The 13909-nt window shown below is 39.1% G+C and overlaps 1 protein-coding gene across 1 annotated transcript in view; it reads right to left on the bottom strand.

The window, feature by feature from the left end:
• The window catches only part of ptprq (protein tyrosine phosphatase receptor type Q), a 226504-nt gene that overhangs the window by 199321 nt on the left and 13274 nt on the right, over positions 1-13909 (bottom strand). Inside the window, exons 9-10 of the mRNA XM_041215661.1 lie at positions 13580-13733; positions 10807-10913 (exon numbers count right to left, since the gene is read on the bottom strand). Coding sequence (XP_041071595.1) covers positions 10807-10913; positions 13580-13733 — 261 coding nt within the window. The remainder of the gene's footprint in view (positions 1-10806; positions 10914-13579; positions 13734-13909) is intronic.

The raw sequence follows: 13909 nt of genomic DNA, 5'->3' as shown, positions 1-13909 counted from the left end.
AAATGCTTAATTTAGGTTTGGAAAAAAAAACCTCTAAGACTGAGTGGACTTATTACTGCCGAATTCAAGGCAGGCATCATGAAATAAAATACAAATTGAAAAACAGTTGTGGCAGCTGTTTCAAGTTTCCCTCTGGGATTTGAGCAGCTTGGCATTTACCATCAGCTGTGCCATAACAAATTGGCAGCTCTTTGTGCAATATATTTCAACTTCCTTGATTGGTTTGGAGTTGGTGAATGTTAAGGTTACGAGTATGAGAAGCACTTTGAATTAGGAGTTGGTGTGAGGTATTTTTTTTAAGTGGTGAGACTGCAATATGGCTTTGACAGTTGCTAAGACATGTCTGGGAGCTGAAGTTATAACTTTGGTTTATTTACAAAAGGTAAATAAAAGTTAAGTTAATGGAATTGGTGGATAAGTTACAATCAGGATTACCTGCTGGGATAAGGAAATTAGACATAATTGAAGGAATAACACAGCAGTTAAAGATGGAAGAGATACCTGCCAATAGTGAGTCACAGCTGGAGGTAGTGAGACTTCAGTTAGAAATGAAAAGGCTTGAATTCGAACAAGCAAAAGGAACTGAGAAAACATGAATTAGAGGCAAACAACAAGGAAAAGGAATTGGAAATGAAAAAACTGGAACGAGAAGCAGCAGAAAAAGGCAGGAGAGAGAAAGAAAACAGGAAAGGGAGTTAGAAATGGTGAGGTTAGAAAAAGAAGAAAGTGAAAAAGAGAAAGAAAATTCCAGCTTAAAATGCTGACAGTTAAAAAAGAGACACCAGAAGGCACGAAAGGATTTATTTCCAGATCAAAACCCACTGTGGAGATGTTTAAATTTGTAAAAACTCTTCCAAAGTTTGAAGAAAGAGATGTTAAAACATTGTTTACTTCATTTGAGAAGATAGCTAAAGAGATGAAATGGCCACAGAGAAACTGGACATTGTTGTTACAATCCAGGTTGGTGGGTAGAGCACATGAGGTTTATGCTTCACTGTCAGAAGAAATGTCGGTGAACTATGATGTGGTAAAGGAGGCTATTTTGAGTGCATATGAATTGGTTCCTGAGGCATTCATGTATAAATTTAAGAACGTGAGAAAACAGCCTAGGCAAACTTATATTGAGTTTGAGACAGTAAAACAAAGTAATTTTGACCGGTGGATACAGGCATTAAAGATGGAGACAATATATGCAGCTCTTAGAGAAGTAATTCTTTTGGAAAAATTTAAAGATTCAATTCCTTCAGTAGTGATAACTCATGTGGAGGAACAGAGAGTTCAAAAGGTAAGACAAGCAGCAGAGATAGCTAATGATTATGGCCAGAATTTTTGGCTCGGCAAGCGGGGGCAGGCCAGCTCGCTGAATCGTAAAATGACGCGCAGTGACGTCGGGCAGGTATCCCGACGTCACCAAGCATCATTTAGGCCTTTTAAATATCAAGTAAACTAAAGTAATAAACTGAGCTGCTCATCGATTCTTAAGGTTGGCAGGCAGGCAAGGAACCCAGGCGGCCTTCGCATTTTTCATGGAACCTCATCCACGGGCGGGATGAGGTTTCATGAAGTGTTTATAAATTAAATACATTTTTTCATTAATGTTCATGACATATCCCAGCTCTTGTGACACTGTCACATAAGGGGACACGTCTTAACATTTTTTCTTTTCCTTATTTAAATTTTTAAAACTTAAACCTCTGTGCCTCAGGAAGATTTCTGCGCTCTTTGGAACACATGGACAAAAGAGCGCAGGCACCGACTCAGGGGACCCCCCTCCCCCCGTACAGGGAGTGCTCAGCGCTTCCGGGCGCACGTCATGCTGGGCCTTAACTGGCCCACCCATGCAAAATGGAGGCGTGGACCCGATCGGGGGCGCCGATCGAGTCTGCACCCACCCCCGCAAAACCCTGCTAACAGAAGGAAAATTCTCCCCTATGAGTTAGTTCATAGATCTAAACCCTTTTTTTGTCACCCTACCAAATCAAAGAAGAATAGAAAGTGTGAAGGTGAAAGGAAGGTGGGTAGTCACGGAAGAGCAGTAGGTGGAAATTCCCATGAAGTTGTTACTCAGACTAAAAAGAAAGATGCTGAGGGTAGAAATGACATTCGAAAATTGAGGTGTTTTCATTGTAATAAAGTTAGACACACAAAATCAGTGTGTCGGAAATTACAGGGAAAATCTGTTGGGATTCTTGGGGTGCAGAAAAGTTCTGGAAGTAAAGGTACTATGAGTTCTGAGGTTCAGGCACAGGAAAAACAATGGTTTGCATACTGGTCAAGCAGGAAGAATCAGTGATAGGTAAAGAAGCAGAAATGTGTTCACAATTTACCAAAGGGAGTGCTGAGGAGCAGATTTCAGAAATGTTTTAAAGGTTTTGTACATGAAGGGGAAGTCTTTCCATATGTACAGTGTGGAGTACATATAGATGTTAAAATTTTACGAGACACAGGGGTTAGTCAATCCTTAAAATTGTGGAATTGTGATAATTGTCGTTCAGAGGAAGTATTGCAGGAACAGGTGATAATAAGTGGAGTTCATGGAGGTTCTAAACCTATTCCGTTGTGGAAGGTAATTTAAAGAGTAAGTAGAAAACAGGTTAGGTGATTGTTGGAGTAGTGGAAAAATTGTCCATTGCAGGGGTTCAATTCATTTTAGGTAATGATATAGTTGGGTCACAGATATGTATGATGCCTATGGTAGTTGAGCAGCCTGTAGAAGTGTTTTCCATAAAAGTATTGCAGAAAGAGCATCCTGGATTGTTTCCAAATTGTGTGAGATCATAAGCTCACAGGTTGAAACAGGAAGAACAGGAAGTTAAAAGGCAGGGAGATGTTGTTGAAGTCTAATTAGCTGACACTGTTTATGATAAGATTGTTCAGGAAGAAGGAATCGAGGATAATGCAGCTGAAGTATTTAGCTCAAGGAAATTGGTAGAGTTACAGGAAAAAGGATACGTAATTATGACAGTTATATTAAACAGCTTACACAGAAACAGAGGCAGAATGTATTCCAGAGTGTTATTACCTTAAGAAGTAATGTTTTAATAAGAAAATGGTGGCCTTATCATGTTTCAGCAAATGAAAGCTGGAGGGAAGTACATCAGCTTGCTATACCATTTGGATATAGAAATAAAATTCTGAGAATACCTCATGAAATTCCAATGGGGGGACATTTATGAATTAGAAAGACACAGGCGAAAATACAAAAGCATTTTTTTTGGCCTGGATTGCATACAGATGTAGTCAAATTCTGTAGGACATGTCATACATGTCAGGTGTTAGAAAAATCACAAGCAGTAATTAAGCTGGCACCTTTAACTCCAATTCCAGCGTTTGAAGAACCTTTTACTAGCGTCATGATTGATTGTGTCGGATCCTTCCCTGAGTCTAAAAGTGGAAATCAGTACTTACTGACAACAATGGATGTGTCTACAAGGTTTCCTGAAGCAGTACATTTGAGAAATATTACAACAAAGAAAATTGTGGAAAAGTTGACTAAATGTTTTACAAGATATGGTTTACCTAAAGAAATATAATCAGATCAGGGTTTAAATTTCATGTCACAGCTGTTTAAGGAAGTAATGAACAGTTTGGGGATAAAACTGTTTAAATCAACAGCTTACCACTCTGAGTCACAAAGAGCTTTGGAAAGATGGCATCAAACTTTATAAAACTATGATGAGGGCATATGGTCATAACTATCCACAGGATTGGGATAAGGGAATTCCATTCTTGTTATTTGTTATTCGGAATGCTCCTAATGCATCAACTGGTTTTAGTCCTTTCAAACTAGTTTATAGTCATGAGGTAAGAGGACCACTGAAATTGATTCACGAAAAATCAGTGGATCAAAATTCTGAGAAAGATTGGACAGAGCATGTGAGTTGGCTAGGGAACATTTAAAGATATCATAGCAGGTGATGAAAGTGAAGGTAAATAGGTGAGCTATAGGAAGGTTTTGTGGCTGAGGACAAAGTGCTAGGGGTGTTACCAGTAGTAGGTGACTCATCAAAGGCAAGGCTGAGTGGGCCTTACAGGATTGAAAAGAAGCTGAGTAAAGTAAATAATTTCATAAATACTCCAGATAGAAGGAAGAAGCAGAGGGTGTGTCATGTAAATATGCGTAAAAAGTAATTTGACAGGAAAGAGGATCAAAAGGAGGTATTTATGGTGGTAAGTAAGGAGAAAGAGGTCAAAATGAAGGATTCTGAAATGGATTTTCCTCTAATCAAATTGAATACTGAGGGGGTACTTGAAAATTTAAATGTAATATTGAGTTAATTTCCAGACAAGTGTCAAAGTGATTTGGAGAAGCTATTGCAGTCATGCAAAGCTATTTGTGGGAATAAACTGAGGAGGATAAATTTAGCTACACATGATGTGTGTGTAAAAGTTTCATCTTTGACAAGGCACGACCCTTATAGGTTAAATCCAGCAAAGTTATCGAAAGCACAGAAAGAAATTTAATTCATGATTCAAAATGACATCATTGAGTCCAGCTGCAATAACTGGTACCAAAACTGGATGGAGCACGAAGACTGTGTGTGGACTATCGAAAGGTGAATGCAGTGACAAAAGCTGATTCAAATCCTATACCATGGTTGGAAGACTGCATTGAGAAAGTGGGGCAATTAAAATTGATCACAAAAATTGACTTGTTAAGAGGATATTGGCAAGTACAATTACCAGAGAGAGCAAAGGAGATATCAGTTTTTGTGATGCCAGATGGACTATATTAGTTTAAAGTCATGCCATTTGGTATGAAAAATGCACCTGCGGCATTTCAAAGGCTGACAGAGTAATCCAGGACTGAGCACTTGTGCTGTTTATATTGACAAGTTGATAGTTTTCAGTCAGTGCGGAAGGAGCATTTAGAACATCTGGAAGAATTACTTAGTTGATTACAAGAAGCTAATTTGGCGATGAACTTGAATAAAAATGAATTTGTAAAAGTGCAAGTTACATATCTAGGCCATACCATTGAACATGGTAAGGGGGTGCTGAGAGATATGAAACTCAAGGCTTTCGTAGATTTCCCCATACTTGCAACAATACAAGAAGTTTTGAGATTTCTGGGCATGAGTGGGTTTTAACAGAAATTTTTACCAAATTTTAGCAGTGCGGTTGCTCCATTGACTCAGCTATTAAAAAAGAACAAGAAGTTTCAAAGGACACAGGGGTGTCAGAAGGCATTTGACAGCTTGAAAACTGTATTGACCGGGACACCAGTTTTAGCAGTACCCAATTATGCCAAGCAATTTAAATTGGCCGTTGATGCAAGCGATATAGGCATTGCGGCCGTACTGTTACAAGATGACACTGGAATTGATAAAAACCGATAGGGTGTTTTTCACGGAAGTTGAATGTACAACAGAGAAGGTATTCAATGATCAAAAAGGAGGCTCTGAGTCTGGTGTTAGCATTGTAGCACTTTGAGATTTACATTTACATTGCAAACAATCCATTAGAAACAATTGTTTGTACAGAGCACAATTCTTTAAAGTTTCTGGCCAAATTTTGAGACAGAAGTGCAAGGCTATTTAGGTGGAGTTTATTACTGCAACCATTTAATCTACAGCTTATACATGTGGCTGGACAAGAAAATCTAATTGCAGATGCATTGTCAAGAGTTTGAAGCCGAAAAGGGAAAATTTGACATTTAAAAATGAAGATACTGGACTGGAGTGATTTCTGTTGATATAAAGGATTTGTCATATACATTGTTATATTAATGTATGGATCAGGTAATTTAATAATGTGAGTATATAGATAAGTATAGGAGGCAATGTAAGATGAGTTAAGAAAATGAAGCCGTCTTCTTAAATTATGACAGCTCATTTTCCAGTGAGGAGGGAGGTTTCATGGAAATACCACAATTTTCATAATATTATTGTGATTTATTGCAAAGGTAGGTTAATAGTGGGGTTTGGATTAGTTTCTCTGTGTGTATTTGTGTGTGGGAGGAATTTAATTGAATTGAAGACAGCAATTCTGGAGCTTTTGTGTTATCAAAAGGGAAGCTAGGTTTGAAATGCTGAATACGTAAACATGGTTGAAGTTTTAGAATGCGAGGTGTGAGGAACTTTCACATTTTTAGATAAACCAGAGTAGTTTGAATTTCAAAGAGATGATGAGATGTTACTCCTAGCCATCATGGGAAAGGCCTCAGAAATGGACTGGAGTGGATGGGAAAGGCTCCCAATGATAGTACCTGGTGGATGGATTAAATTGCTGGCAGAAATGCAATGAGACGACGAACCTGCATAAACGAGGTGGGAAGGTACTAGGAAGTTAAGGATCATTTGCATGCTTATGAACAGGATGAATTGTTCTTTGGCGATTAAGCAAGTGGCAAACAGGGATCACGGGCTGTCAGATCCCTGACAAGTAAAAGCCAGGCGGTGTAGAAACAAGGAGATGCAAGGTCAGCCATTTTGCAGCTAACTTCCACAGGAGGACTGTACGACTCTGCAATTGAGCCATCTGAGGGGCACAGATCGGAGGGGCAGGGTCTGAGGGAATAATTTGGGGGGTACAGATTGTGATATCTTTGCAGGGCAGAAAAGAGACAGTGTGCCAAGTGCAAAGTCAAGGACCAACTGAAACTAGTTTATTCCGGTTTTTTACATGTATGTGTGTGTGTATATTACATATTTACATACATACACACACACATACACAAATAGCCACAAGAGGGTGCTATTATACAATTACACTCTTCCCTCCTTAATGAGAAATTACACAATATTTACATTCTATACAACTTATATACATTTTTTTGTTTTTCATTTGTTTACAAGTCCAACTTAATCACTGGTTTCTTATTCCTAAGATGATATCTCCTTTCTTGACCCAAACTTCCAGAACTCCAGCAAGGACCTGGGCCCATCTGGGTCTGAGTCTGAGGAGAAGTATTCTCCACAAGGATTGATTTTTCTCCTGAGTTTCATTTGAAATTTCCAATTAATCAGGCATGTCTGTGTGACTCTGACTCGTATCTGAACTAGGTTCAGGCATAACTTGTGTTGGAGTAACTATGAGTGTGCTACTCGTATCTCAACTATCCAACTCATCAGACTCATTTGATTCTTCCCAACTTCCTGCTTCTTTGTGAACCTTTGAGGTAAAACATGATTTATATGTACAAACCTAACCTTTCCACTACCAAACACCTTGGCAAAATATGCACAAAGACCACATATTTTCACAACTCTTCCTGGTAAAAATGTCAACACCTTAGCCTTCTGGTTCAACTTCACATTTCTTTCTCTCACTCTACTCCTATCATGACACCCTTTCTGCCTGGTTTGTTTCTCTTCTAATGATAGTGCTAAATGTGGCTTCAGCAATAAAGACCTTATCCTAGGCTATCTTCTAAGAAAATTCACCTGGCAGTCTGCTGGTAGTAGTGTGAGGTCTGTTATAATACATGAACAAAAAATAATTCAGTTTATCATTCAATGGCAACTGACATTTCTTCCAATTTGTATCTAGCATTTTTTTTTAACAAGAGCATACTTAACAATTTGTACGGCGTACTCTGCTGTTCCATTTGAAGCAGGATGATATGTGGAACTCTAGTGTACTTTACCCCATTCATTCCCACGAAATTTGAAAACTCCTAAACAGAACTGAGATTCTCTGTCAGACACAATTTATTTTGGAAACCCATAAGCAGCAAACAAACTACTCAAAATGTCTAGAGTTTTTTTTAAACATTTCACATTTGTGTGCCTTCGCCTGAACTCTATGTTTTTCCAAATGTTGGAGCACCTTATTCAGCCCTGTCATCATGGGTCTGCCTGTTTGAAGCTGAAATGAGTATGTCATCCAAATAGCACCCTACCCTGAATTCCTGGCAAAATTTGGTTCATTATCCCTTGAAAAATTGTGGGAGCTGAATATATACCAAAATGGCAACCTATGAAACTGAAATAGACCCAACTATAAATTTGACTCAAAAACAGAATTACCTGGAAAAACTCAGCAGGTCTGGCAGCATCGGCGGAGAAGAAAAGAGTTGACGTTTCGAGTCCTCATGAGTCATGAGGACTCGAAACGTCAACTCTTTTCTTCTCCGCTGATGCTGCCAGACCTGCTGAGTTTTTCCAGGTAATTCTGTTTTTGTTTTGGATTTCCAGCATCCGTAGTTTTTTGTTTTTATAAATTTGTCTCATCATTTTAACTCAAGTTGCAGGTAAGCATTTGTCAGACCTAACTTTCAAAATAAATCTGGCCTTCTGATAACTATGTGAACAGATCCTCCACATTTGGCAAAATATCGGGTGGATCACATTCCAGTACCTGATTTACGGTTACCTTATAATCCCACATATTCTTACACTACCATCTGACTTTGATACTAACACTATGGAAATAATCCAATTACTCTGTTTTACTTTACAGATAATATTCTCAATCTCGTCTTTCAGCTCTTGCTCTACTTTCTCCCTTAGAGAGGATGAGGCCTGCAGTAAACTGATCCTGCATTCCTCTGAACCACACATTGGCCTTATATCCTTGAATAGGTTTACAAGTTTCACTAAAAACCTGAGGGTACTTTGCGATCATGTTGTCGTGCATTGCGAATTTCACTTCTACACAAAAGAGTTCGTTCCAGTTTAACTTAAGTGCTGTTAACCAGTTTCTACCTAACAAGACTGATTTTTCACCCTTTACTACAATGATGAGCAGTTTTGCACATTGGTCCTTGTATGTGACTGGAACAGACACACTCCCCATTATGGGGATTTTCTCTCCTCCATAACTTCATAATCCTACGTGTGATTTCTCCAGTTGCTTACTCAACTTCTGGCGGCATAGCGATTCAGGAATCACACTAACTGATGCCCCCATGTCAACCTTCATGTTTAACGGAGCTCCATCCAACACTACTTGGACTTCGACACCCTGTGAATTTCCACCTTGTGCTTCCGATTGTATGGGTCTCAACTGAGCCCTCAACAATCTGGTGCTGCTCAACAAACTTATGCAGTGACTGCCATTTCCTCCAGCCAGCATTTTCTCTGTTTACATTCTTTCCATATGCCTTGGCAAGATGACCCGCCTTCTTGCAACTGTAGTACTCTGACTTCAGAAATGGATAATTCTGTGCCCCATGTTGGCCTAGACACCGGCAACAGGACTTTGTCATACCTCTGGTACTACTAATTACCTTCTGCTTACTCAGCTGCAGCTTATTTACTTCAGCAGATGACTGACAGTTGTTGAACCTGACTTCTCTCGAGTCACATTCCACCATGCCCATGGACAATGCTGATTGGCAAGCTATGTCGAAAGTTAACTTTGGCTATGTCAGCAACTTACTGGGAATGCATTCACTCTTTAAACTATACACATATCTGTCTTGCAATGCGCTCTCCTGAAATTCTCCAAAATTACAATGGATAGACAGCTTTATCAAAGCTACCATGAAGTCTGAAATGTCCTCGATGGGCATCTGATTGCTGGTTCCAAACTAACAGCTGGCTGCAATCTCTAATGGCTTAGTCTGTATTGCTGCTCAAGCTTACACAAAATGCCCAACAGCGGTGTGTCTTTTGCCTTACCAGGAAATTCCTGAACGTTTCATACACTCCTAGGCCTGTGTCAGTCAGAAATATCACACTTTTCCTTCACCCCATGTCTGATTAACAGCCAGATTATCAGGAGCATTGAGAATATCATTAGCAGCGAAATACATCTCTAGCTGCTCCACATGTGCACTATAAGACTCTTGGTCATGGCTATACTCTCCTAGTTGCTTAATAATGCCTACTGATGCAGCGTTCTTCAAAATGTCAGTCCACCCACGTGTACAAAAGGTCAGTCCACCCACATGTAGAAACAGCCTTTCAATAAGACTGGATTTTAAAACCTTGGACAGAATTTTCTGGACCCTCCCACCAGTGGAATTTTTCGGTCCTGCCAAAGTCAATGGACTTCTGAACAGCTCACCATATTTTCCGGTCCTGCCCCGCTGCACCAGGGCCGTAAAATTCCACCCTATTTCTCAGCAAACATGACCTCAATTCCTCTACTGGTTTGCTAGAAGCTTCTCTAATCAAATTTATTCAGTTCGGGACATCCACAATCCCAACTCAGTGCCAAACTGTGATATCTTTGCAGATTGGAAAAGAGATGGTGTGCCACATATGTACCAACTGAAACTAGTTTATCCTGGTTTGACTATATATACACATACGTTCAGAAATGGCCACAAGAGTTTGCTATTACATTATTAAGCAGATCAGGGGGGAGGGCCTGATGGACTGTCTGAGGGGCTGTCCGTGGGCCAGTAGCAGTCAGTGACATTTTTGCCATCTTAAACTCAGTGCAACACAATTTTCTAACATAGGGCCCTGGGTTGTCTGAAATATATGGTAACACAAAACTGATCCAAGAACAGCAGAACTTATCACCTATCTTTATTTCATTATGAGTAATCTTACAGCATCCTGGTATGGAACAGGATTAACGTTGTTCTTTCTACAAACAGTATAACTCAGCCTTCATCATTCTTTAATGGAGCTCACAACATTAGACACATTAAGTGGAGCGAACACGGAAAGCATCTTCAAGCACCAGAAACAACAGTTTTGGTCAGAGCAGCTAAAAAGCCTGTCCCTACCACATAATCAGACGTTCCCCACATGTCGTTTCCCCTACTGGTTGGCTGCCACGTGACGGCAGTTTGCTGGCCCCTTCTTGTCTGCTCAAGAACCCTGCTAACATCCGAGTCCACCGGGGAGCCCAGTCTCTAGACTATAGTGAGCCCTAAGTATTTTTAGTCTTATAACGTAAACTTACATGTTGTAACATTGATTGTAGTGGGATGGCTCTTCTTTGTTGCACTCGTGGTCTCAATACTTACATAGTAGAGGTTACCTGGTAGCAGCTTGTCATAATTATAAGTTCTGCAAATATACAAAATAAAATTACTAATTAAAACAGAAAATGCTGGAAATACTCAACAGATCAAGCAGCACCCGTGAAGCGAGAAACAGAGTTAACATTTCAGACTTGGAATTTTACTCAATTTACTCCAAGTACTGTGCTTAAATATTCAGCACAATGTTTAACGAACTTTTTAAACAGGTTAACATTTTCATATGAATTTGTAATCAAATGGGACCACATTATGAAGATTCTTGAGATATGACCTATGTCTCTAAATGAGCTGACCTGAAAGCTCATTACTAATAAAGTTGCAAGTCAATTATGGTCAACACCACAAAAGGAATAAAATCAAGTTCCACGGGTTTTCATAACGTCTGTTTATAGCTACACAAAAGAAAATTTTGGTAAAGAATTAGGTAAAGGCCCCAGCAAAAAAAATTTTAAAAGTTTAATTTGCTATTGTGCTATTTTCTGCTTTCGTTCGATGAAGCTGTTGGCAGTTCAAGTACTAATTATTCTACTTGCATTGATGTAGTGATTTCACATCCTCAGAACAATTCAACCCACTGCACAGCCAATTAATTATTTTTGAAGTGTAGTCATTGGGGTGTGTGTATATATATAATATATATATATATATATATATTAGATAGATAGATAGAGAGAAAGAAGCATAGTTAAGTTTTCTTATGACAGCAAGTTAGGTAGCAAAGTAAATAGTGTAGACAGAAGCAGGTAGGTTGCCATTGATAAATTCACTGCGTGGGCAAAACTATGGCATATGGAGTTCAATGTGGGAAAATGTAAAGTTATCCACTTTGAACCTAAGAAAAATTGATCAGAGTACTTTCTAAATGGCTACAAACTAGAAACTATGGGGAAGAGAAAGATTTTGGAGTCTAAGTACAGAAATCACTATAAGCTAGCGGACTGGTACAAAAAAAAATCGAAAAGGTCAGCAAAACATTGATCTTTTTTGCTCGAATAGAGAGGGATGGAAGTTGTGTTACCATATGTAAAGCTATTAGACCCCATTTAGAGTTCAGGTACTGTATTCATTTCTAAGAGTTGCACCTCAGGAAGGATATATTGGTCTTGCAAGGGTGTAGCTCAGATTGACCTGAATAATACTGGGACTAAAGACATTAAATTATGAGGATAGTTTGCACAGATTAGATTTTTATTCCCTTGTGTATAGAAGATTAAATGATCATCTAATTATGGTGTTGAAGAAGATTTAAAGAGTTAATAATGTAGCTAGAGAGAAGCTACGTTCTCTGGTGGGACAGTACAGAATAGGGGGCATATTCTTAAACTTAGAGCTCGACCATCCAGGCAATGTCAGAAAGCATCCATTTGGGGAACAGTCTCCCCAAAAAAACTGTTGAGACCAGGGCCGGAATTTTCCGGTCCCTCCCACCAGCAGGATCTTCCAGTCCCGCCAAAGTCAGCCGACATTTGAATGGCTCAGCACATCTGCCGAGGTGGGGCTGGAAGGTCCTGGCCTAGGTCAATTGAAAATTTCAAATCTGAGACTGATAGGTTTTTGTTAGGCAAAGATATTAAAGGTTACAGGGCCAAGGCAATTGGAATGTGGTTAAGGTACAGGTGAGCAATTGAATGACAGTGGACAAAGCTTGAGGGGCTTAATGACCTGCTCCTGTTTCTGAGTTACTATTTTGTAGGCAAATATAGAAGTCAATTGGTGCAAAGCATGATCTTGCAAATAATAAATGTTGGATGATGAATCAACTTGTTTTGGTGGTGTTGGTTGAAGAATGAATATTGGTTATCACTCCAGCAGAACTCCCCCTGTTCTTCTTCAATAGTGCTATACATGATAAATGGATCTCAAGCCAGATGGTGAAATATGAAACTAGGTGCAAATCCCTTTCTTGATAGCTTCCATATTTACACAATGCAGCATTACAAATGTCTGCTGCCTACCTACCAACCAACCTAGTGTCCAAGCTATCCCTTTTTATAGGCTTTTTAGTCAAGAAAAAAAATCAATAAATTAAACATAAATCAATAAGTGAGGGGTGGGGGATGACAGCCCCTGGCAGGGCACTGTAACTAAAACAAAAACGTGATAAGAGACTTAACTAATTAAACCAAAATATTATTCCCGGGGGGTGATGATGTACCCCAGCCCCACGGCGCCCACTGGTCGCAGAAGGCCTCAAGCATACACCGGTGGACACTGTGTGCTACCTCTCCAGCGCCACCTGGCCACAAACATAGCTGCAGAAAAGGGACAGACTGTCCCTTTTTTTACATGCTCAAGATACTTAATCAGTCAATACCCTCCACTAGTTTTTCCCTAACCTTAACAGTACAATTAACATAACATTATAGCAAGCTTTCTTTAACCTCCACCTGAGCAGGCAGCAGGCTCTCAACTTTTAACTTCTCATCAGAAAGACATCACTCTAATATTGTACTCCCTCAGATATGCATTGAGTAGGTGCATTAATCCTCAAAAGAAAAATATTTCCAGTAATTATACTGTGATGGAATGTGATAATTTTCATGAATAGACAAAAAAACGAGATGGTTTCATATATTGTGTATCATATTATTCACAATTTAGTTACTTTAAACTGAGAATATAACCACATAACTCAAACTGTTTACAGTATAAAATCTTAGGGAATCATAATTTTCAAAATTAACAGCTTACCGTGAATGTGTAAAAGGAATGTTAACAACCTGGTAGATTATTTTGCTGGATAGTGTAAGATTATATCCATCGAATATATGAGCAGGTTGAGGCCAGCTGATAGTTACTGAATCAGAAGTCTTGTTATAATTCAAATACTCCACTGGGCTTGGCACTAAAATAGCAAAGACAAATAATATAGTATTGGCTAATCTGAATTAAACATGGATTTAACATTTCTATTTATTGCCAAAATCATTATATGCTTGTTAAGGGTGAATGATTTGTCTTCCTTAAGTTAAGGCAGCACTATCAAGTCATTCAGAAACAAAGTCAGAATCCTGATTTAAC

Source organism: Carcharodon carcharias, chromosome 21 (assembly GCF_017639515.1).
Source record: "Carcharodon carcharias isolate sCarCar2 chromosome 21, sCarCar2.pri, whole genome shotgun sequence".
Classification (NCBI taxonomy): domain Eukaryota; kingdom Metazoa; phylum Chordata; class Chondrichthyes; order Lamniformes; family Lamnidae; genus Carcharodon; species Carcharodon carcharias.
Note: the sequence above shows the minus strand (reverse complement) of the source record. Positions and strands in the feature narration are given on the sequence as shown.